This window comes from Balaenoptera physalus, assembly GCF_965194825.1.
Source record: "Balaenoptera physalus genome assembly, chromosome: 9".
Lineage (NCBI taxonomy): Eukaryota > Metazoa > Chordata > Mammalia > Artiodactyla > Balaenopteridae > Balaenoptera > Balaenoptera physalus.
Genome location: NC_138888.1, coordinates 39,109,770 through 39,136,154, shown reverse-complemented (window position 1 = coordinate 39,136,154; position 26,385 = coordinate 39,109,770). Strand labels below are relative to the sequence as shown.

At 39.5% G+C, this 26,385-nt stretch overlaps 1 protein-coding gene across 3 annotated transcripts in view; it reads left to right on the top strand.

Annotated features, from left to right (window-relative positions):
* The first annotated feature begins 12,850 nt into the window (after positions 1-12,850).
* Positions 12,851-26,385, top strand: part of CLVS2 (clavesin 2) — an 83,208-nt gene continuing 69,673 nt past the window's right edge. Inside the window, exons 1-3 of one of the 3 annotated variants that reach the window (XM_082474919.1) lie at positions 12,851-13,248; positions 13,774-14,623; positions 25,819-25,993. In XM_082474919.1, coding sequence (XP_082331045.1) covers positions 14,235-14,623; positions 25,819-25,993 — 564 coding nt within the window. In that variant the 5' untranslated portion in view covers positions 12,851-13,248; positions 13,774-14,234. Of the gene's footprint in view, positions 13,249-13,439; positions 14,624-25,818; positions 25,994-26,385 lie in introns of those variants that run through there. The other 2 variants (XM_082474918.1, XM_082474920.1) reach the window with 2 other exon arrangements.

Sequence of the window (26,385 nt, the reverse complement as noted above, 5' to 3'; positions counted from 1 at the left end):
CCACATGCCGTGGAGCAACTAAGCCCGTGCACCACAACTACTGAGCCTGTGCTCTAGAGCCCGCGAGCCACAACTACTAAAGCCCACGTGCCTAGAGCCTGTGCTCCACAACAAGAGAAGCCACCACAATGAGAAGCCCGTGCACCACAACGAAGAGTAGCCCCTGCTCGCCGCAACTAGAGAAAGCCCGCGTGCAACAACGAAGACCCAACGCAGCCAAAAATAAAATAAATAAATAATTAAATTTAAAAAAAAAGAGAGATACAGGGGACGAATTGACTGAACCAAGGGATCGGTAGTGAAGGATGATGGCAGAACAGTGGTTGACCTTCAGGTTTGGCTTACACAATGGCTTGACGGGGTTACCAGTCACTGAAATAGGGAACCCAGAGGCAGAGTACTTATGGAAGGTCAACATGAAGACTACAGTTTTATGCATGTTCCATTTTTAGGCTGAAGGATCTACAAGTAGAAATAAGCTCAAGACTGTGGTAGGTGGGTCGGGAGCTCCTCAGGGAAATTTGGATAGAGAGGTGTGAGTCATTGGCATAGAATGGCAGGGGAAGTGTGTAGAGTAATAGGAAAGAGCTGAAAATGCAACCCTGAGGAACAGAAATGTTTTAGGATTGGGAAAAGAATAATGAAACTACAAAGGTGCAGAGAGATAATAATAATAATAATGGTTAACATTTGTTGTGGGCTTACCGTATACCACAGACCGTGCCAAGTGCTGTATCATTTAATTAATCCAACAATAAAATGAAGTATATTACATCCCTATTTCTCACCTTGTCTTTCACATTTTACGACTATCAAAATAATATACGCTTTTACAAAATTCACAATGATATAAATACATAATTAGAAGGTAACTGTATTATAGAATCCATTCTGCAAAATAACTTTCAGTAAAGTTTAGTGCATATCCCTCTAATTTTTCCTTCTCTCTGCATATTTATGTTGTGATTGATAATTCTTTTTTTTTTTTTTTTAAGATTGTGTTACTTTTGTGCAACTTAATTTTTCCAGATGATCACAACTGGTTTACTTTATATTTTAAAACAGTTGCCGGTATTTCATTGTATGGATACAATAAGCAGTCCAAGTAATGTTACAATGAGTAATCTTTACAGTGAAGAAAATTAGGCTTACAGGTAAAAATAGGCTTAGAGTAAAATTGTCAAGGGAAACGGCTAATAAGTGGTGGAAGCAGGACTCAGAAGAGAGAAGCCAAATAAATATCAGATCACAGAAGCCCAAAGATGTCTGGAGAATATGTCAAGAAACGTGGGGATATTAACAGTGCAAATGTTACAGAGATTAAGTAATATTTAGCAAGAATTTGTTCGTGACAACCACTAATGCATGGTGAGTACAACTTTAATGGAGCAAGTCAGAGGGCAGGGTTGAGAGTGAATGGAGGATGATTAAGAGGAGATGGTGACTTTAAACAGCCTTTTCAACAAGTTTAAAGGAGAGGAGATAGGGTGGTAGTCAGAGGTTTATGAGGTTGAAGAACCCCATAAACAATAACATTTTTTAAAAAATATAAAGCCATTTTGATAGCTCATCAGAATATTTTTCTTTGATTTGTAGTTGGATGAATATGGAAACATCAGAGAAGATGGGTGATTATGTGCCTAAAAGCAAAAATCATACTAAACAAATGTGCATCACATACCTTGACCTGTATAGACGAGTCACCAAAGTATGTGTATGATTGAAGCAACTCTGATTTCTTCTTTCTTAAAAGCTTATTGTGAAACATTTAAGACATAGAAATAGAAAACACATTATGAGGTAACCCTTATGTCCACTGATATACTAAAAAATAAAATAGTGCCAAATTACTTAAAGCCCCATGATGCCCCTCTTTGATTTTACCTCCCTGCCTTCACCTGAACAGTTACCAATGTCATGAGTTTGGTGACTCCTCTGCAAGAGATAAACTAAGAATACATTCTCATTGTGTCATTTTCATGGAAAATGACAGCTAATAGGGATTAGTATAATGTTGATCTATTATTTGACACTATGAGAAATTCTCAAGTTTGAGAAAGTTTAAAATATACTTTTATACAAACAGTAAAGTGAATTTTAGAAGGTGCTTTAAGGCATACAAGCTAAGTAATTTTTCATGTAAACCAGACAGCCTGAGCATTATCGTAAAAGATAAAGCTTACGAGCTAAACTAAAGCTCTTGCTTTGACTGATGTTCCTAATTTCATGCCATTTCCTTATTCTCATGGTGTCTAATATGGTATTTTATGCTCAAAATGATTTTTTCTGGGGTTAAGCGTCGTAGGCTGAAACACCAGTCTTCCTTGGGAATGCTGCAGTTCACTTGGTGGAAAGGCAGTGCTGTTTATACAGGTGAATCTCTGTACAAGTCAAGGCACTGGGTAGTGGTGTGAGATGAGAAGGGGACAGGATGGGACGTAATTCCAGAAGCACATCACCAGATGGTAATAAATTCATTGCTCCTCCACCTGGTACTCCTTACGCATCCAATGACTTAAATCCTGGTCATATTAAAATCACTCTGTCACCAGGGTATAGCTAACCATTTCCTATAGGACAGGAGTATTTGGTCTTCCAAAGATTTAGCTTCAATAGTTTTTAGTGTTCAAAGTGAAATATTTCAGCTTTATAATAAAGAGATGCAATTATTTTTACCAGATTACTTTTCCCCCTCTTTTTTTAAAAAAATTATTTATTTATTTATTTATTTATTTATGGCTGTGTTGGGTTTTCGTTTCTGTGCGAGGGCTTTCTCTAGTTGTGGCAAGTGGGGGCCACTCTTCATCGCCGTGCGCGGGCCTCTCACTATCGTGGCCTCTCTTGTTGCAGAGCACAGGCTCCAAACGCACAGGCTCAGTAGTTGTGGCTCACGGGCCTAGTTGCTCCACGGCATGTGGGATCTTCCCAGACCAGGGCTCGAACCCGTGTGCCCTGCATTGGCAGGCAGATTCTCAACCACTGCACCACCAGGGAAGCCCCCCCCCCCTTTTTTAAAGTCTCAATTACATTTTGATTCATTGATTGTTTTTTGAAACAAATATACAGTTCTTGAAGCTCTGAAAGTCCCATTTCCTGTCTTTGGAGAAAAATAATTTTCAGTCTCATAATCACAAACCATCAAATCAACATAAACATCCACGGCAGCTCCTTTGAGACATGATTGTATCAGGGGTGGGGAAGTCAATACAAATAAGATTTAATCCGTTTCTTCAGGAAGCCCAAACATCTCCTGTGGATGCAAGTGGACACAGTTGTGCCTGCTGTTTCCAGGTCCTTTAAACCACAGCACGCTTCAAAGGCTGGGATTATACTCAAAAACACATTTAACTCAAACATCTACTGAGTTTCTCTGAATTTCTAATTCTCCAACCTCTCGATTCCCTTGCATGAGACAGAGCAATGTCCTAGAGCCTCTGCCTTCCCTACAAGAGTCAAGGCAATCACATAAGATAGACCAGATAAATCAAACGACGGGCTTCCCAGGCTGCAGACATACATAGTGAATTCCAGTGCAAAATGCCTCCTGAATCCACTGTTCCTATTACCCACACAGCTACCCCACAGTCCTGCAGCCCACTCTCCTGCAGACATTGGATCACCTGACCTGACGGGTGCAGTGCCATCAGTATGAGTCTGGTCTTACTCACCAGCTCCTTCCCTTATTTCTTCCCTGCTTCCATTTCTGGTATTGATACAATAGGCACTGTCTTTTACTGTTAAAGTTTCTTTCTTCCCCTCTGTAGGCAACAGACTTTTCAACTAAGCCTAGCAGATAAAATATAGGCTATCTGGTTAGATTTGGATTTAAATTTTTTTAGTATAAATATATATCAATTATTTCATGGGACATATTTATGCTAAAAATTTTTTTTTGTTATTTATCTGAAAATCAAATTTATCTGAGTGTTTTGTTCTTTTCTAAATCAGGCAACCCTAGTTTCAACTGGCTTTAGATAGCCCACACCCCATGTGACCACTGTGCTTTTGGTCCCTGGATGTTAGTCAAGCTCTAGAGAGTTTGTAGCTCCCTCTGCTGGCAAGCCAGACCACGTCTTTGATTTGAGCTCCATTCTGAAGCTGTGAGCAGGAAATAATTGATGGCAATGGAAGAAAGTATAAAACGATTATGGGGGATGATGAGTAAATCTTCATTTGAAACAGGGGGTATCTTGAAGATTTGAGCCATACGTTTTTTTCCCTCAGTTGTTTTATATTTTAGGAATTCTTACAGCCATATGAAGTCACTTATTGTTTAATTTTGAAATCATGACACCAGTGTTTTATTTCTTTTGCTCCACAATGAATATACATCAAACTATTTTAATATTCCTTTGTAACTTGGATCCCAGAAAACTTGCAACTATCTTTAGAGTCCTGTCTTGTAGCTTCTGGAGGGTTACGGGATCAGAAGATAGAAGTAGGATATTATTTTCAGTGATTAGTGTTCTAGCAATAGACAATTTGAAAATTCTAATTGGAGAAAATCGCTACTAACAGTTTTTTTTCTCATTATGATGTTATTTTCTTATGTTTTGCCTCATTGTGAGAGTTGTTCAAATCTTTTTCCATAGTAACTTGACAGGCACATGCAGCAAAGCGGCTGAGGTGTGGGGAAGTATTTATAGTAAATATGTCTTTTAACCTTTGCAACCAAGTAGTATGCAAATGGGCAGCTAGCAGGTTGACTGGGCCAAATCCCAGCTTTACAGGGCAGCACACCTTGGCCTGTGTATTACAGATGGCTTTCCATCTGGTGGCCAACGCCAAGCTCCCCATTGGTTTCTTGAAATATGAGGGGAAACTTGCATAATCCAGTGAGTGGAAAACAGAAGGCCTATTCTGGCCTATTCAGGGTATATTTTGCCTAGAATTGTAATTTTGGTAGACTCAGGAACAATGTTGGCTGGATAAAGAAGAAAGATGGAGTCAGAAAATCTGCTGCCTGAGATGCTGCTGGGCTCTGGCTGCTTCTCCGGAAGGACCTATATCTTTGCCACACAGCGTTGGAGGAGAGACGTGCCCTTAGGTCCTGGCGCCTGGCTGCATGCCCAGGAAGTCAAGGGTTGCAGCCTCCAGTGCTTAGACTGGAGAGAGATTCAGAAGTCAGAGAGTTCCTGGTCAACTCCTGGAGAAGTTTTTGATTGAGGACTGATGCTTGGCTTCAGATACAAGGCCATGTTCTAGCCACAAGGACAGCAACCGGAACCAGCAAAGCAGAATAACAGATGGTGGTCAGCGTGCAAGTGTCCGGGGCATGCTTTGCAGTTCAATCTCACGGACTGGGTCCACCTGCAGGTCAGATATGAGGGAGTTCTGAGGTGCTGTGACTTAGGGAATGTATGGGAAGTGAGCTTCTGGCACACCATGTCCCAGAGAGTTTGGCTGCTAAAGCTGAAGGGCAGCGGAGGTCAGTGGGGCAGCACAACTTGAGGGTCTGGGAGTTGCAGTGAATGGTCCACAAAATCTCAGGTTTGAAGCATGATAGAGGGATAGCTTAGGCAGAAAATATTAGCTTATGTCAAGGGATGCAAACGGGCAGCCCAGCAGATGTTCTGGTGGCTTGCATAGTGTGGAAACAAACCAGAAGGTCTGAACGTTGAGTATGCTTTCAAAATTTGCCGCAGTTACCAACACTCCCTGTGGCCTTACACAGGCTGCTTCACAGTTTAAGATACCAGCTGCTGGGTCCCTAATGCCATTTGAATTTGGAAACTCTGGTTGACACTTTACTTTTGTTTTGATTGATCTGGGAGGCTGAGCAGGACCAGACTCTTCAGAAGCAGCTAACGTTGGATTCAGCTGTGAGAAGCTGGGTCAACCAGAGGCAGAGAAAGTAAGGTAGCTGCTGACATCGCTAAAGAGAAAACTGTCATTAAAAGTACTATCAGGGGGCTTCCCTGGTGGCGCAGTGGTTGGGAGTCTGCCTGCTAATGCAGGGGACACGGGTTCGAGCCCTGGTCTGGGAGGATCCCACATGCCGTGGAGCAACTGGGCCCGTGAGCTACAACTACTGAGCCTGCGCGTCTGGAGCCTGTGCTCCGCAACAAGAGAGGCCGTGATAATGAGAGGCCCGCGCACCGCGATGAAGAGTGGCCCCCACTTGCCGCAGCTAGAGAAAGCCCTAGCACAGAAACGAAGACCCAACATAGCAATCAATCAATCAATCAATCAATCAATCAATCTTTAAAAAAAAAAAAAAAGAAAGCAGGTGGATTCTTCTTTAAAAAAAAAAAAAAGAAAAAGTACTATCAAAAAAAAAAAAAGTACTATCAAAGACGTCTAATTATTCAAATACAGAAACTAGCTAAATTTCACTTCAATTCATGAAGCCAAGACCAGTCGCTCTTAATTACAGGGAGCCAACAGACACACTTTGTAAGGATCCCAGGTTGTATTCTTATAACTCACTCCTCTTTTATAATATACTTATTTGAGTGGAAGTATACTAGATAAGCAAGCTTTCCAGGGATTGCACAACACCCAAAGTTCTATCTTATTTATTGGTTCATGGGACAATATCTAAAATAGGTTGAGAAAACCTGTTTTGGATGGTTGAGAAAAATTTAGCTGCTCCTAAAGAGATGCTAAAAGGATGCTTTTAGGTTAAGGCGCCAATTTGAAAATCCACAGTATCCCCGGTAGTGGTCATTATCCCAAAGGATTCTGTTTGAGTTTATAGACCTGTGCCCATCTGAAACTAGAAACCATGACCTTTGCAATATAACCCTAAAAATGACGCTTTTGCAAAATAATCCTCTAATAGTTCAGATAATTTAGCTACAGTATATTCTACAGTGGTGAGCTAAAAAGGAAGCAGAAAGTTGCCTAGCACAGGGTCTACATTGGTTCTCAATAAATATTTAGCGAAGAATAAATGAATTTGCAAAGAACTGAAACTCCACTCCCATCTTTAAACATTTTTTTTTCAAACTTCATGTGAGGATCGGTCCATGACTTACTAGGATGATTTTTTAAAGCACTCTTTGTATCAGTAAGAGTGTCATCTTAATAATCCATCAACACGTATCCAGCTGGACAGTTTCCAGACTTTCTTCTACTATATAAATCCTCCTTAGTAAGCCAGAAGATAAACAGTTTGGAAAAGTCACATGAATGTTTGTAACTGTAGCCTGAGAGGAATTGAACCAATGGAAATCTAAGGAAAGTACTTTCAAAGGATGATTTAACTGGACTGCAAAAGAAATCTTAGAAAACCACTTTATAACGTTCTGGCAAATGTCAAAGACAACTGGCTTCAAAAATCTAAAATATTTCACTTGTATATTATGTGCACTATTTCCACTTTAAAAAATTCGCCTACAGTTGGAACATGTAGGGATTTTTTTAAACTCCACAAGTTTTACTTTTCTTCCACTCGGGGTCTTTGGAGCATTTCATGTGTGCTGAGCTTTGGGACTATAGGCAGGGCAAACATACATATGGTTTCCATGTGCTTGTTGTATAAAATTTACTTCCGACTTTCATGAAGTTCAGCTAATTATGTTCCATTAGAACAAACCCAGGTCCTATTAGATGATTATTAACAGATATGATGCAATAACAGCATTCTCAATATTTTGGAGAACAAAAATGAAAGAGATCCAAGTTTGAGCAGTTGGTATGAAAATATGTTATAACTGAAATTATATGCCTCAAAATAAGAGCAATGAAGCAGAACTGAATTTGTTCTTATCTACTGATGAGACACTAGCAACAGGATGACATTTAGTCACAGGCATGTTCGCTGCCATTGACAAGCCTGGATACACGGCCTTTATTTAAGAAATGACAACTCTGGGAAATTCAGCAAAATAGTAGTTTTCCACATGTTTTTTAACTGAAGTATCTTCACCCTGATAAACTCTTTAGTACACACACACACACACACACACACACACCCCTCTTAAACCTTTTATGGAGTGTTTTTCCTTGAGGTGGTCCTTAATGATTATTTTAATCTAGTTTCACCTGCACAGCTATATTGGAACTATTGACACATAGAATTAAGTGATCCAGGCAAATCCTTTTAGGAAAGCCTTATTTAAAAGTAGAGAGCAACTTTGCAAAATAAAATAAAATAACTAACAATTAATTTAATATAGATCTGTGATATGAAATAATAATTTAAATAGTTATATATAATATGTGTCATAAATTTAATAAAACCTGTCAGGCTAATAAGATTTAATGTAATCACCTCCCTGAGTACATTTACTTCTCTGAAAGAAGGGAGAGCAGTACAATCACCCTCGCTGTACCAAATGGGGTCTCTGGGAAGCATTTGTATCATCAGGAGGATAGCTGGATCAATTTCCCATTACTTCTTTCTGTGAAGGTGTGATATCACTGGTAATACAACACTAAGATGAAATGAGAATTTGTCAACTACATCTGCAACACCTAGTCTATGCAATGCTATTAAAGGCCATACTCTTATCTGTAGTACTACTTATATATGAAAAAAAGAGAGAGAGAGAAAAAAAAACAAGATAAACCTTTGGAGGAAAGAATCTTGCCTATCAACTACCGCAATAGAGATCATTGTGACAATGATATTGGAATGAAGAACAACAAAAAGAATAAATATGTATGTAAATATAAAGCAACAATTGTCAAGCTTTAGTGTAAATTATGAATGCCTGAAAGGCTGGCCAGATGATATTTTGAGATCCCTCACCAGGATTTCTGATTCAGTATGTCAGGGGTGGGAATTTACATTTCTAACAGGTTCCCAGGTGATGCTAATGCTACTGGCCTGGGCCCACACTTTGAGAACCACTGAGAAATATTAGTTGTATAAAACAATGATGTCTTGTGGGGCTTAAAATTTATATAGAGTTAAAATCCATGCATATATGCACAGTTATTTTGTGACAATGGTAGCCCTTCTGCCCAGCAGGAAAAACAGATAGTCTTTTCAATAAATAGTCTCAGTAAATGGTGCTGAGTCAACTGGATAGTCATATAGGAAAAAAACAATGCTTGACCCCTTTCTTACACCATGCACTCAACCCAGTCTCAAGTGATTGCAGGTCTAAATGTGAAAGGCAAAATCAGCAAAACTTCTAGAAGGTAGTATGAGAGAATATCTCGGTGACCTGTTTAAGATATCCTTGAACAGGACACAAAAAACACTATTCATAGGGGAAAATTTAAATTACATTAAAATTTTTAATTATGTTAATCAAAAGACACTATTAAGAGAGTAAAAAGGCAAGCTACAGATTGGAAGAAGATAGTTGTAACATGTGTAACTGACAAGGGGCTCATATTCCAAATCTATAAAGAACTCCAACAATAATAAACAATCCACTATAAAAATGGGCAAAATTCTTAAAATGACACTTCACAAAAAAGGTTATACAAATGGCCAAATATATGAAAACTAGCTCACCTCAGTAGTAATCATAGAAATGCATATGAAAGTCACCATGCAATTCCCCTGTTCAAAATCAGAACATGGTTGCAATTAAAATACAGTTAAAATGATGGACACTAGTAAGAACTTATGAGAACCGTGGCACAGTGAGAAACCTCATATACTGCTGGGGAGAAGGTGAAATGGCACAATCATTTGGACATAAATAATTTGGCATTGTTTACTGAATTTGAAGATGCATATCCCACAAGACCCAGCAATTTCATTCCTAGGTATGTCCATGTGCACTAAGAGACTTGTACCAACATATTTATACATCATGAGTCCTAAGAGCCCCAAGTACAAAACAACCCAAATTTCCATCAACAGGAGAATCGATAAGTATGTTGTTTATAAAATGAAATTCCATGCATCATCACTGACTATGGATGAACTAACTACATGCAACAAGATAGGTGAATCTCACAAACATAATATTGAGTGAAAGTGGCCAATCACAAAATTACATATGAATGATTACATTTATTCAACTTAAAGAACAAAAAACTAATTTGTAGTGCATCGCTCCTTAGTTTGTAAATTTTTAAAGAAAAACGAGGACGTGATTACTTTCAAAATGAAGATAGAATGGCTTTCTTTGTTGGGAAGAGAGGCCAGTAGTTATGAGGGGAGGAGATGGGGTTTTTTTGGGTACCTGCAATGTTCTGTTCCTTAACCTGGGTGGGTATTTACACAGGTGTTTGTTTTGTAATATATCATTGAATTGTACATCTTGTTTTTTGCCCCTTTTGGTATGTATACTGTATTGAACAGCAAATGGGATAAAATGCTTTAAAGCATAAATCACTCACTCTATCCATTTTTAAATACTGCAGTAAAACAAATTGTCTTTTCAGGTTGCTCGAAAACACCTGAAGTCCTTGATTTAATTATTTTCTGATTACGATTTGATTAATCTTTTTGTTTAACTAACTTATTTTCATATTCTAGTTTCTACATCACTTTGCATTAATTTGGCAAAGTGAGTTAATATTGAATGAGAATCAAATGCTCTGGTGTCATCTGGATAAACACCTTGTTTAATTCTTGGACGGCTTTACATATTTAATTTGATTTCAAATGTACAAGGGAAACAGAATAAAAGTAGGATCATTGCAGGACTGAATAGTTTGTAAATATAACTGACCAACTCCAACGATGCTACTGCATAACAGAAGCTATTTAGATCATATACTGATATGTTAAAATGAACCTTATTTGAGGCAATTCTATTATTGATATATAATGAAAATATCATCACTAAATATAGGTCACACCATACCAATGACCAACGAGTTTAATTTTATTTTATAAACTCCTTTCTAAAGATATAGTCTAGTATTTCCATCTCAGAGAACAAAATTAAGCAATTGCATTTTAAGCACCTTGAAGGATTTGAGATTTAACCCAGTTTGTAAGCTAACAAGTTAGCTGGCCACAGTTTCATGGATGCACAACTCCTGAGTTAGCGATGAAAGACTCAGATGCAGAAAGCACACTGAGCATCAGCTTATTTGGGGCTGGTTTCCTGAGCCCCAATTCCCACAAGCCTAAGAGAAGAGGCTCAGGTTATATTTGCATACACAGTGGGTGGCGTTACAGGAGAGTAGCTCTGAGTTGAAGGAAACCAAATAAGCCTGCTTGCCCTTTGCTCAGGAAAGAGAGAGAGAGATACTATCTCCTAAAGCTCTAAGCAAACCTACCCTTCGTTCAGATGGAGGTACTATCTCCAGCTGCCAAGGCTCTTCCAAGGCTGTTCACTATGCATACAGCCTTGAAAGGATAGTCTCGAAAAAAGGATAGCTAGTGCCTTGCTCATAAGACATGCAGAAACACAAGACCCCGGGAGAACTGTCTCTCCATATTGATGACGGCTAAAACCTCTTTATACAGTTGATATAAGACATTTTCTTCAGTTAGAAACTGAATACTGAATACTGGTCTAAACTGAATTTTTCCATTTTTTTTTTTTTTGAAATGGGAACCAACATTTTTTAACAGTTCACATTGCATTCAGAATGCTTTTGAGAGTCATAATCACATGAAGTCCTAGAAGGACCTTGAATACATAGAGTGCATATATATATAATACACATACATCTATATGGTTTGCTTCCCGCCTCCCCCATTCAAAATGTAAATTCCCTGAGGATATGACTTCCTGTGTGTGTATAATTTATTTTCTTATTCTGGTTCCTACATTACTTTGTACTACTTTAATTAATAAAGTGGTATAGGTCTGCCATCCTTCTTCTTTCTCTTTGTCAACACCATCACCTTAAGAACAATAACAAAAAGTGTGTGCCTGTAATCTGAAGGTACTAATAGTCATCAAATGTGACAATGTTTTCTTATCTTCAAGACCACCTATCCATAGAATCTAGGACAATGGCTCACACACAGTGGAGCTCAGTAAATATTTGTTGCATTGAGTTAACCTGAACTCAGGACCCCATTCGACAGTCTGTAAGCCAAAAGTTGCTCTTGGTGACATGCTCAGTAACATGCTGTGCTTTGAAAATAGAAAACATTGCTTTTTCTCAAACCCGTAGACAATCATCTTAAGCTCAAAGACTTCTGTTCATTTATGATGATTCTTGTGTACAGATGTATAAAACTGAGGGAACCATCATATGCATCTCCAGAAATGTGTTTTATCATGAGATGAGAAGCAAGTCAAGGAGCGCCTGTTTTTCCTTCCTCTGAGAACTGGTTTCCACCGCCCCCCCCCCCCACCGTGCTCATTTCCATCCTCTTCAACAGGAATTTAGTAGCCAGAGTTTATGGTCAAAATCCTATCCACATAAGTTCCTCCGGACACTGAATCATCAGCACAATGCTTTGGAACCACTCTGGTCTTCTTTACTAAATTCAACCTTTCTGTCAACAACAAAATGTGGAAAGGACACAATGTTTCCGTACTCCTTCCACAACCAAATTACCTCCTACCGGAACTAGAAAATGTGTGCCGCTGTGAATTTCCATCTACTACAGCTACTCGCCGCCGGGCAGCGCTGGGGTCTCGCACACAAAGGGGGAGAGCGGGGCGTGGGGAGGCGGCAAGGCGTCGCGGCTCCGCCCGGCCAGGCCATGTCCGCCCGAGCAGCCATCCCGGCAGTGGGGACCAGGACCGGGCTCAACCTGGGGCTCGGGATATCTGAATGCCACGGAAACTGCGATCCTACCCAAACGAGTCAGGGGGAGAGGAGCCGAGGGCGTGCGCGAGCTGAGTGAGTGCTTACGTCGCAGCGAGATCTGTGCCGGGGTAATTAGAGAGGAGTTAGGCTGAGCCGCGTCCTCTTTGAGCAGCGGCCGCCGCAGCCGCCGCAGCAGCAGCCCGGAGGGGCGCGCCCGACTGCGGCCGCCGGGGAGCGCCCAGGGTGAGGCCCGCGCCCCGCAGCGGCCGCCCCGCCGCGCCCACGGTGCCGGCGGCTCCGGGCGCGCAAAGGCGGCGGCTACCCGCGTGGCCTTCTCCATCCAGGCGTGCGATTCTCGCTCCCTTCCTTCTCCTCTCCCGACGGCGAGGATGGCAGGGCCGGGCGACAACCTGGGGCACCGGTGGCCCTAGCTCTGCTCCCCCCCACCCCTCCTGCGGGCAGAGGAAGCGGGCTGCTCGCGGACGATGTGGTCAGGGCTGCTCCCCAGAGCGTCTTCTGCCCGGGTCCCAGCTGCCGTCCCTCTTCTCCGCTCGCTCCGACCCACCGAGAGGAGCTGATGCCGCTGTCGCCGCCGCCGCCGCCTCCGAAGCCGCGGCCGATGGATGCCAGGCAGGGCCGCCTTGCTTAGCGTCCCCGCCTCCGGGTTTGCTGGTAGGAGCCGGCTGCTCTCTCTTCTCTCTTGCTTTGGGGTATTATAGAAAAGGTTTTATCCTCCACTCCTTTTCCCCACCCTCTCCTCCCCCAACCCTGCATTTGCAATGTACCTTCCCGGCGAGATCCCTCCCCCCAACCCCTCCGCAGCAAGTCCATTGAAATAAAGGGCTAGAGGAAGGCAGAAGTTGGGGGTGGGGTTGAGGGGGGAGCCCACGCTGGTGCCAACGCCACCAAACCCCCTTCTGGTGCCTTATGAGATCACGGTGTATCCAGGAGGGGAGGAGGGAAGGTGCGCTATCTGCAGAGCCTCCACCTAACTGGATCACAGTCATTTTAAATAGAATCCCACAAATGTCTTAGAAATAGCATCTTTGAATAAGTAGAAGGAGAAATAAGCTCCTTCCCCCCTCTTTCTCTTTCTCTCTTTTTCCTCCTGGCAAAGACGCGCTCTCCCCCGCCCTGAGCTCCGCGCTGAAGAGCCGCCTTATTATTAATCAGAATCTCCATCGTTATCCCTGGCAGGAGCATCCTTCAGTAGGGACCGCAGAAACATCACAGTGCTGGGGCTGAGATGTGCGTGGGGGCTTTTTCTGTTACATCTCGGAAGAGAAGAGGACAGCACCAAGATCAGCACCACCCGTGCGGGGTGCAATTAGGGGTGTTTTGTTAGGAGAGAGAAAGGACAAGAAGAGGAGTGCTGGGCCGCCAGAGGTCCACATCTCTTTGAAGGAAAGGGACAAGGGAACTAAAGTGGGACGTTGTTTTTAGGGGGTGGGCAAAGAAGTTTATATCCTTCATAGAAAAGGTGTGGGGAAGCAGGAGCAACAGGGTACTTGACTGGACACCAAGACAAATCGTTTCCCGTAAAGAAGAGGAAGCAGGCAGCAGCGAGGTCTGGAGGCCGGCGTGTGGTAGTGACCAGGGCCAACGGTGCGGTGGGACAGCCAGAGAGAGAAAGGCAGGGCTCGGGAACAAGCAGAACAATGACTCATTTACAGGCTGGTCTCTCTCCTGAGACCCTGGAGAAAGCCCGCCTGGAGCTCAATGAGAACCCGGACACACTGCACCAGGACATCCAGGAGGTGAGGGATATGGTCATCACCAGGCCGGACATTGGCTTTCTCCGCACAGATGATGCCTTCATCTTACGCTTCTTGCGGGCCAGGAAGTTTCATCACTTCGAAGCTTTCCGCCTCCTGGCCCAGTACTTTGAGTACCGGCAGCAGAACCTGGACATGTTCAAAAGCTTCAAGGCCACTGATCCTGGCATCAAGCAGGCACTGAAGGATGGCTTCCCTGGGGGCCTAGCCAATCTGGACCACTATGGCAGGAAGATTCTAGTCCTTTTCGCTGCCAACTGGGATCAGAGCAGGTAAGTCCTAAATCCGAACTTGTACTAATGCTTCTTTTACTCTCCCATTTTCCAGAATTTATCTTGAGTGGTGTCATAGTTTTACAGCTTTGACGTTGCTGTTTATTTGGCTCCGGGCGGGGTGGGGGGTGGGGGGAAGAGAAACTGGAACTAAGAAATGCGTTTTTGGTGGGCACCCTGGGGGGAGGGGTGGGACTTTTATCTTTACCTTTGAAACTCGTACTTCACTAGCGCCCGTTTTCTACTGCAGCGTTAGGTGCTTCATGAACCATATTATTGTGCTGTATAATCTAAATCATTCAGCTTCAAAATAAAGCTGCTAATTTTTTCAACTCCTAAATAAGTTTACTGTTCTGTGGAGAAATGAGTATGAGAATGGAGACAACTTTCCCTCCTTCCTCCTAAAGAAATTCTTTTTTTTTTTTTCTTTTTTTCCTAAAGAAATTCTTAAACTGGATTCATCACCATCATCCGTCGTCCTCCACCTCCTCCTCCTCATCTCTCTCTTTAGTACTGCGATTTTATTTTTTTAAGACTACCCTGGCATTCAACCAAGCTCAAGTAGTTTTATTGCTTGGAAACTTTTCTGCTTGGTGATGTGTAGATGAAGGAATAATATGATGTGTGTCACTTCAATAAAAGGGAAGAGTTGTCCCCTCTGTTGCTGAGCACGCTGCCGACCCTGAAAATAAAGGCTGACTTGTGTGCTTGTTCTACACCTGTCACTAATCTAAAGAATGTGTTTCCTGTCTGATGTGATCTTTCATCTTTTGGAAGGAAGTGAAAAATGTTCAGATCTGTCAGTTGGTAGACTTTTTGAGCTCTCTGGCTTTTTAATGGAGGTGAACTAATATTCTTACTTCATCTACATGACAATAGAAAAAAACAGACAATGACTCTTCTACTTCCTCAGTTGGAGGAATTATTTTCTCAGATTGAAAGATATAAGAAATTATAAAAGACCTTTGTGTAAGGTAGTTTCAATTAAGTTCGAAGTTAAATAAATGTCATGGAACTTAAAAGTGTTACCAGAATTATGAATCATAAGAAGCTTGTTGTTAAAACATTGTTGTATTTTTAGTGCAGTGAATGGTGATTTTTGATGCATCTGGTTAGTTTAAACCATCTCTGGAGCAACTTTAAAAGACTTTTACAGTTACTGAGAAATCCTATGGATCTTATAGGTCTCTAGATAGGCTTCTCACAGTCTTGGGACTTTAGAATGCAAATTAATATTTTTAACAGGCGTTTAACCCTTCAGTTGGTCTTCTTTTCCCTGTAATTCTACGTTGAGAACTACTCCGATTATTTTTTAGGTAAATATAAAGATAAACTACTACCTGAAGAATCATAAAGCTAAGAAACTCATAGAGTTAGCCATTGAGGGGAATGGAGTTCTCTTTCTGTCTCTTACTTTGGTTAATTATAGAGATTTTACTCTACTCTTTATCAGGTAGCAAAGTTTAAAGGCTCGTGAAATGCCATTCTTTGACCACAATTTCTCTTTAAAAAGTTTTTAGTTCATCTAAGAAGTACATTGTAGGGTTATGCAAACCAATTATTGTGTATATCAAAGCTGAAAAATTTTATTCAGGAAAGAACCTAGTATTTCCTGAGTTAGATTGGAACTTAGTTTATTGAGTTGCCATGAAATGGGAGCTGTGGAAATTGTGTATTTAAATATGTCTCAAAGTCTGTTAAAGATATCATTAGGGAAGCAGATTGCCCTTAGGGAGACATGAGCATACAAAAAACCTATTTTCATTTATTTCTATAAGTGAGCTAATATTGACATTGATTTATAAACCTAATTAAGATAAAAGCCACTTGTAGTTCTCATGTATGTGAAAAGGTGATTATTTTGGACTTACTAAAGAAACTATGTTTTAGTTGTCTATCTCATGTTTTCATGTAAAGGATAAGTTACTAGTAATCCAAATATATCTCCCTGGAAATCTACAATGGGAGGGGACTTATTAATTGATATGTAGAACTATTTCTTTAAATCTACACAAAATTTTAAATATTAAAACTTTGTACATGTGACATTAAAAATGAAAAGCCATGTCCTGTAAAAATACCTTACAGGGCCTATAGACTAATAATTGTGAATTCAGTTTCTGTGGTTGGAAATGAACAGGTGTGATCAAGAAGTTTTAGTACCTCAAGATCAAAAGGTATACAAGTTATTTGGAGCTTATCTAAAATTCAGTTGAGTTTCCTCCTCCTATATATTTTTTTAAAAAGTCCCTCCCTCCTTTTCCCTGCCTGCGGCCCCCTATCCCATATCTACATGTACATATACAATGACGAGTGGATAAGCAGGTCCACCCTCTCGGCATCCTCTGTAAACCTTTATCATTGGGAGATGTGCATAAGAACTGCCTCTGCCCTGCTCTGAAACCAGCAGGACAGCTGCCTTTCTGACAGTGCCCAGAGTGTCACCAGTTCTTTTCCTGCCTTTGGCCTGAATCCCCTTCCTTCCTCCACTATACATTTTCAAGGCTTATCTGACTTGACTGCTACAGAAGTCTCTGCCACCTTCCCTAGGTGTTTACCTTATGCTTGCTCTGTTAGCTGGATATGCCATGTGCCAAATTCTCTTGCTCCTCATCCCTCCCCTGTTCTGTGAGTGAGGTGATCTCACCTTCCTGCTCTGATCCCACCAGTCTAAACAACCTGGGTCCCTGGAGAAGACTGCACATCTGAACATAATTCTAACCACCTTCTTGAGTTGTTCAGTGAATTACCTGGCTTTCAACAACTAAAAAAAAAAAAAAAAAAATTATTAAAAGAGGCAAAATAGCATTGTTTTAAAGAATAGGTGGTAATTGTCCAGGATTACACAGGGGAATTCCAGAAATGAGGTAGAAGAAAATATCCCCCTTTATTTGGATAACAGGTTATTTCCAACTTCCCAAAGGGAATAATCAAGATTTTTTGTGAATTTTGAAAAACTTTGTAAAAGAATTTTGTATAACAAAAAAAGACTAAGCCTCATGTTATTATAACAGCACCTGAACTAGAGTTAATGTTCAGTAAATGTTTGTTGAGTTGAATTGAGTTATGCACTTTTTAAAAAAGAATTCTAAGCAGGAAGTTATCTGATATATACTTTCTCCTATATTGAATTTTTAGGACAGTTTTCTGTGCTTCTCAGGAGACTGGAAACAGTAAATGTGTGTGAGATGGTGACTATAAATAAAATAGTGTCTCTTCCTATTGCAATATAGTGCAGGTCAGTTTCAGGTTATTGCAAGTAACTGGACCATTTCCAAAGCTTTTACAAGAAATATGGAATCTTCAGGAGACTGAGGTATAATATTTACAGTGTACCCACCTTCTAATACAGCTAAAAAAATATTTGAAATACTGAAATGTCAAAATGACTTTCAGTGTGGTCTGTGGTTCTTTTTTAAAAAAACATAGAACAGGTTTCAGATGATTTGTTACATTTATTGAGCAGGCTATCCTTGGCAAAGATTCACACACTTTTATCTTTTTGTTTTCTTTTCAAATCGTCTAACATAATTTCTGAAAACAAAAGTAAATTCCACAAAATTAAAAACAAATGGATTGTTACCCTGCAGCACTGTGATGCAGTAGTCCTCCATATATTACATGCTGTCTTGCTTCCCTGAGTGACAGTGCCCTGCTTAGGACTCAGCAGATACCTTCAAATTGTCCACCTGATTTCATCAACAGAGTGTGATGATAATGTACCAAGAAGCTAGAATAGATTATACTACCTTAAGAAAAGGAAGTTTGGAACGAAAGTAGATTGTGGTCTAGACCCTAGGGCATGAGAGCAGGTATCTGAGAAGTCGAAATTCCCTGGCATGTAATTATTGGGAATATTCATGAGTAAACTGTGTTACCTGAAACATAATGATGACATGTATTCTGATATGTGGCCTGTAATTTGTCAGTTAGCCTGCAAGTGGTATTTTACCTTCTTAGACTTATAAATGACTTCTCTATACTTAGTACCACAAACAACCAATTGTAAACAAACAATTTATCTGGAATCTGGTTAACAACCACTAGAAAACAATTAAATACAGCGAAGTTAAAATGATTCTAATATAGTGGCAATTCAGAAAGTACTGACTGTCTTGTACCATGTTTGGCTTGTCATAATGGACATTGATTATCACTTTCAGTACTGAAACTCTGAAAGGGCTCAAAAACTGATTGGTGAGACAATGCTATGATCCTCTAACTTATCCTGGAATTTGCCTAAAAAATGTGCTATTGTCAGTTTGTTCATTCTTATTGTGTGGCTTTTTCATACAAAGGAAAATATTATACAAATGGCCAGCTATTTGAAGCTCCAGTTTTAATTATGACTATGCTCTCATTTATTAAAATAATGTGGCCAATCTTCAAATGAAAGAAGGTTATGATGATGGTAGCTTAAAATTTTTTAAAAATAGCCATAGACTATACATATTTGCTTTATTCTCAGCCACAAAGCTTTACTCTTCTGTGGAAGTGCACTAAAATAAAATAAAATAAAATAAAATAAAATAATTAGAAATAGATTAAAACAGACAAGGGCAATTAACTAATTAGGGAGAAACACTCTTACTTGATCATTTTAAAAACAAAAAACAAGCCAAAAAAGAGTCTTAATTTTTTTGGACTGATTTTTCAAGTCTTCTTGGCTCTGTTTATTAAAATATTTAAATATTTCTCAACTTTTTGTTTCCTGGTGTCATATATCCTGGCAGGGTCAGGAATCCTTACCTTCGAAATCCTAAAGGCACTGCTATGCTGTATTACGGCTGATTTTGAGATTAGGTCAATACTAGGAATGGCAGGTGTGGGTTCCATGGGGTTTCTGTCCCAGCAGGACTTTTGTATTGCTTCCTTATAGGGCTGCTCTTTAAACAAATACTCTGGGAACTGCAGCTCACTTCAAAATATGCCCTTGGTTCATACCATGGAAAATGGGAGAGAAAAAAAAATTGTCCTGAGAAGTGTTAGTGAAATATTGGGACAAATCTCTTAAAAAAAATAAGACAGTCTCTAAAAATGAGGGTAATTATGCAGTAATTAGTGAAATAATCCTGAAATAACAGCAATGACCAAGAGTTCCAAACTTCAGCAGGATGTTGATTGGGTCTGGCCCAAACCAGGCTATTTTCATGTTTCAAATATGCAACTTTAAACAAAGTTGAAAAGAAGCAACAGATTTGATGTTACTAAAGTGCTCTGAAAGGATGTCTCAAAAAATGTGTAAAGATATTTTAAAACATGAGCCAACAATTAGTAAATTATTAAATTATCCTTAGTAAATTACTATATTTCCTCCATTCTGGGAAAAAAGATTGAATTCTTTTACATCATTGAAGGCAGGTACATATAGTTCATTCACATAGTAAGCGGCACTATTGACATGAGGGAAAAGATGTCCCCGTACGTTGGTTGGGTCTTTACAACATCGAGTAAAATGAGTGAATAGAATAGTACTTGATTCAAACCAATGTATTAAAAAGTATACTTTTTTCCAGCATTTGCTACATACGTGGACATTTAATAGGTGCTAGGTGCAAAAAAAGACACATGACACATTCTTTGTACCATCAAGGAACATACAACCTCTCTGGGAAGCAAAAACACAAAAAGCTAAATAACTTCAGAGAGGTCGTTAAGTGCTAAATGAAGGTGCTGCTTGTCAGTGCTGGAAGTTCAGGGCAGGGGTACCAGGCTGCTGCTCAGTGTCATATAGAGAGAAAATCACCTGCTCGGGAATGTAATACAACCTTTTATTTTTTCATTTTAATTCATTATTTAATTCATTCATTCATTTGAAAACACTTTTATAGCATATGCTATGTGTCAGGCACTATTCTAAGCACTTTATAAACATTAATTTATTAAATCTTTATCACATACATACGAGGTAGGTTCTGTTAACATCCACATTTTGCAGGCACAGAGCAGTTATTCCACCCATAACCGCACAGCTAGTAAGTGAATTGGTCAAACTTGCTTTGTGTGTACAGATAGTTAACCAACATAAATCTGGGAAAAGACAGTTAAATATAATTATAAAAAAAGCAAGCTCTGATAATTAAAAAATTCATCTATGTTTTAGAAAATCTTGATTGAACATCAGAATGTAGACCATTAGGCACAGAAATTTAAGTTGGTAGAATAAATATTCTGAAGGCAAAGACTGTATCAAGCAGCTAAGTAAACACTTACTCTGCCCTGAGGAAGAGTTGCCTTTTCAATGTTTGTATTTTTCCAGCACAACTTTGTTTTATTTCATTTCGTTTTATTTTGGCGGCAGCAGGTGCACATTTTTTAACCTTTTTTTTTTTCAAAGAATGACATTTTTCCTCTAGATGTTTCATTTACAAGGATTCTTTTGTTCTTACTCACCTACATTTCCACAGCAGTAAAATTAAAGCAAGGCTGAGACAACTAATCTGTGCCTAGTGATACAAACCAGACACATAATTATTTTGGATTTCATATTTCCTCCAAGGTTTGTAGACTTAGCCTGTTCCCATCCTGACTTTCACGAACGTCTTGTCACTTTTCTTCTGCCAAAGCCCCTTGCTGGGACCAGGCTGGAGCTACCCTGGTACCTGGCCTGGCGCCATGTTGGTATCGACTTTCTGATCCATCTTCTGACACACAGTATGCCACTGAGATATGAGAAAGCAGAACAGCTATTCATCAAACTCGGTTCTAGGTCTAGGCACCATAAGGAGTGGAGAGCACTGGGGTGTCAGAAAGACCCAGCTTCTCATCTAGGCTTCCAGTTTTACTCCCATAGTGACTTTGGACAAACTGTCTAAATTCTCTGAGACCTCATCTGTGTCCTCATCTCCAAAATAATAGTAACTAAGCCAGGCACAGAGACTTTGGGCTTATTTTGAGATTAAGATAATGCGTTTGAAATTGCTTTGGAAATCTTAAACGATTACACAGATAGAGATATTATTATTACCACTCAGTAATATAAAATACCTTGGTGAATTCATTGACTTTAGCACTAATGATACTCCGAGACATTAATAAAAGTAATTCCTCTCCTTTGTCTCTTCCCCTAGCACCTTTCTAACACAAAGTGCTTCAGACATTAGAAAATGTGGCATAATGAAAACTGAGGGTTGGGGGCAGCCTAATGAAGAATTTAATAATGGCTGATTGATTTAGTGACAGAGGGGAAACTACTTGCTGTTGTGCTGCTCAGTGTGATGCCAAGATGCCAGTTTTTCCTTGTCAGGCTACAAGAAAGGGCTGGAGAGTAGGAAGGAAATGGCCTGTTTGTGATTTAAGTTGCTCTTTGCACTGATTGTAAGCTCTAGTAGGGGATGAGACGTTGTGAACCCCAGGAGAGAAGCATAGGCTAGGTAGCTCCCCAAAACCTTGTAAGGCCAGAGACAGGAGACGACGCTTCCCTGCTCTTGATCACACTGGTACTAAATAGGAGAAATTTTTTTTTTTTTTTACATATTATAGCAGCTTTGACTTCTTTCTAGAGCAATGGTCTACATAGTCCCAGTTGTACTGGTGTCATTATTTCATCCTCTCCAAGTTGATTTCAGGTTCAGGCTTTACCTAATGCTGCTTTGGGAAGCACAATCAGGAGTCAGGAGCTCCATTAATGTGCTAGTTTATTGTTTATGGTTTTCTTTCAACATAGGAGGGGAGAATAGCAATGGTAGAGCTACTATCATTGGGGTGTGAACCCCAAACATGAGCTTCTGAAATACTCATTGTAGTGACATTTAATTTGTAAAATACAACAGTTCAAAAATAGTTTCAAAGAGAATAATGAAAGTAGGATTCCTGAAGACAGAAAATTCATAAAATGCTCCATTTCTTTGGAAGATATTTTGTGGACTTTGGCAAGATCTCATGTAATAATGTTCTGCTTAGGAATAACCTGCTGAGCTGCTAATGGTAGTAATGTGACATGTTTGACAACAGAGGATTGGAGTGTCAAGAGTGGTTTGTTTGTTTTTTTTAAAGTAGAGGGAAGGATTTTTTTTTTTTAATTTATTTATTTTTGGCTGTGTTGGGTCTTCGTTTCGTGCGAGGGCTTTCTCTAGTTGTGGCAAGCGGGGGCCACTCTTCTTCGTCGCGTCCTCTCTTGTTGTGGGGCACAGGCTCCAGACGCGCAGGCTCAGTAGTTGTGGCTCACGGGCCTAGTTGCTCCGCGGCATGTAGGATCTTCCCAGACCAGGGCTCGAACCCCTGTCCCCTGCATTGGCAGGCATATTCTGAACCACTGTGCCACCAGGGAAGCCCCTCAAGAGTGGTTTTGACCTGCCTTTTGAATTCAGTTAGCTAGGATGTTTTTATGTTTCTTTTATTAAACTTATACATTAGTATAATTTATATAAAGATCACTTAACTGTCTTTTTGGAAGAAGATATTAAATTAAAAAACCATTGGTTAGATTTACTCTTGAAAACTGCAAACCTGCTTTTCTCTATTGACGATCCTGGGATTTGCCTTATTTCCTTTCCTTTGGAATAATGATATGTATATAAGTTTCTCTCTTGATTTGACACAGTTTTGGAAAAACCAAACTTAAAATGTGTTAGTTAAAACAAATTGCCTCTTGTTTTCAGCCCTACTGGTGCCATGGTTTATTCTTAATACATACAGTGCATCATTCTTCCAAAGCCGATTTCAGATTCCACTTTTACTTAAGGCTGTTTGGTATTAATGCTATTTGTCATTCTTATAGGAAATGTAAGAATGATCATAATGGGGGGAAGTTCTAAATTGGATTGTTCTAATTTTTAATTTTTTTAACTGTGATAATTATTATGAACTTCAGAAATTAAAGTGAATACTTTTTTAGAGGGGGTAGATCTAAATTTTAACCAGAACTATAGCCTTCCTGCTCCAACTTTCCAGTCTGTGTAGGTTTATAGGCTTTTGGTCACAATACTGTGTTAGGCCATTATGTTTAAAAAGGAGATGAGCCAGCCATGAAGTGACAGATAAAGGTATTCAGTCATTCATATTTCACAGATTTAAAGACAAGTAACAGAGCTCTACAAAAAATTTTACTCATGTGTTTATGTAGTATTTTGGGATGCCATAGCCTTAGGCCTATAAATACCCTGTATACTTTCCAGAGATTTAAAAATAATCTCTTGATCCTTGCCTTTCACAGTAGTAGTAAGCTATCTAAAGATTATCGTTAAGTTTTAAGTAAAATTTACAAGCAAATATTCTTTAGTTCTGATTATACCCTGCCTAGTGCCCTATGTCTGTGGTTACCATTACAATAAAAAGTGTGCTATGTGTGTATTCCAACCAACATTTACTGAACACATGCTATATACCTAGCATTGTGCAAATGCTTTCACCTGAATCATGTCTTTGACTTCCCTTCCCATACCCCCTCCTCCCACCTTGCCACTGCCAGTGAGATGCAGTGAGATAATCATAGATACTCTCATTTAAGGGAACTAAGCCTCAGAATGATAAATCATTGACATGTCCAGGACCACACAGCTAATGAGGGACAGGAAGAGATTCCGTCTTGAAGTCTTCTGACACCACGCCCTTTGCTTGATTAATGCTGGGACCCTAAAGAGATTTTATTCCAAACTACTGATTTTACAGATGAGGAAATGAGGCCCAGAGAAAGTGAGAAATTGCCTGAGGTTTCACTGTTAATTATTCCTTCCTTTCTGAACTACTACACTTTCTCCATTCGCCTCCAAATGTTTTTAGAAGTCAAAATAGAACTACTCCCTCACATGTGCCACAGTCTCATGCATCTTCCTGGTGAGCCCATCGCTTCCACTGAATCCCAATGATTTCCACTCCTCATCCACCCCCCTCCCCACACCACCTCTTCCCTGAGGTCAGGATTTCTTTCTCTCGCTTTTCCCAGATACCTCCACCTGAATGTCTGAGCAGAAAAGTAAACTTGAAATGCAGGCTGCTAAAAATGGAAAATTGTTAACATCTTCCATAAATGTACCAATCCCTCTTGAAATGCTGGGATTCCCTCTTAGAATAATTATCTCATTTTCTTCTCAGCTCAGATTGCATTACCTCCTTAACTTCCTTGAACGTAGGATTGGTATGCTTTTGATTCTGGAATTTTCAATCTTGAGCTCTCTCCTGAGTTTGGAATTTACTTTTTCAAATGTTTACTTGATATATCTTTCTGGGTATACTACATGTTTCTCAAGTACAACGGATACTATTCCAAATTCCACATTTCCAGCCATCCTCAACTGTATCCTCTTTTTGCATTATTGATTTTGGTGAAAGATTTTTACCATTTAATCAGAGTGAAGCTAGAATCTGTGTGTCATCTTATACTCTTCCCTCAATCTTAGCCCTCACATTTAGTTAAGTATTAAATTTTAAAAAGTTTACCTCTAAAATACTTCTCAAATTTGGCTTCTTTTCTTCTTACTTCTGCTGTCTTCGTTGAGGCAGTGTCTTAATGTACAATTAGTGTCTTTGCACTCTAGTCTAGTTCCATTTTAGAAGAAACTAAAGAGCATTTATTGTGTTTTTACAGTGTGCCAGACACTGTGCTAAGTTGCAAGGTAGAAAAAGATAAAGTCTTGACCCCTAAATTTGGATGGCCTATGTAATAACAGACAGGTACATTTTCCCTTTTATTTTCATTGATTTCCCTTTCTTTCTGTCCATCCCACCTTTCCTTTTTCTTTTCTTTTCTTTTATCTTTATGATATAAACTCAGTACAATTAAAATCTGTTGACACTTTCAATCATAACTGTTTACATATAGTGTTGTTTATTGATGAAACTCCTTCAAATCTCATTCTCAAATTTTCCACATGTGACAATATGAAACGTCAGTACTACTGAGAGCATTCTTGAGCTATTTAAAAGTACCATGCCTAGTATTTAGGGTTGTTGAAATGAGATTTTATAAACTCATAGGAAGGCCTAGAAGGAAAGGAAAAGGTTTTAAAATATGAAACAAATTGTAATGTGTTCAAAAGCATTGGAATTTGTTTTGGTAGAATGCATGTTAAATTCTAATATGTCCCCTGAGTATAGCGAATAAAGTAAACTTCATCTTAAAAGATTTTTAAACAAAATCATTTCCTTAAGATTCCTGATGTATTTTAAAAGGGAATTTTTAGTATGCTTCTCAACTTTCTATAGCTTCTACAAAAGTGGTTGTCAGATTTAATGCAGCACTTTTCTGTTGCTGATAGGTACACACTGGTGGATATTTTGCGTGCCATCTTACTTTCTTTAGAAGCCATGATTGAAGATCCTGAGCTTCAAGTGAACGGATTTGTTTTGATCATAGACTGGAGTAACTTCACCTTCAAGCAAGCCTCTAAACTTACACCAAGCATGCTGCGCTTGGCTATCGAAGGCCTTCAGGTAATGATTTACAAATTACCCAGTTTCTCAGTCTCCCATGTTTGGCTTATCTGTGATAGAACAACAGAAGATCTTACTTAAGGAATAATAAAAGCACATTTAAAAAACTAGTTTTCAAGCACAAACACTAAAACACTAACTGAACAAAGGATCATAGAAGAAAACCTAGAAGATGTGGGCCTTTTACTGAATGGAAGCTTGTGATACTTGGCACTAAGCCCTCAGTATGTCTAAACATAAGTGCCAGTGATGATCTGGGATTTTTAGCTTGATAATCAGAACAAGCAACATCTTCTGGATTTTAATTATTAGCTATCTAGGCTTTTGTTTGTTTGTTTTTCTTTCCTTTTCTGTGTATAGTTGTTAATTAGCTAAATGTTTGTTTCATTGTT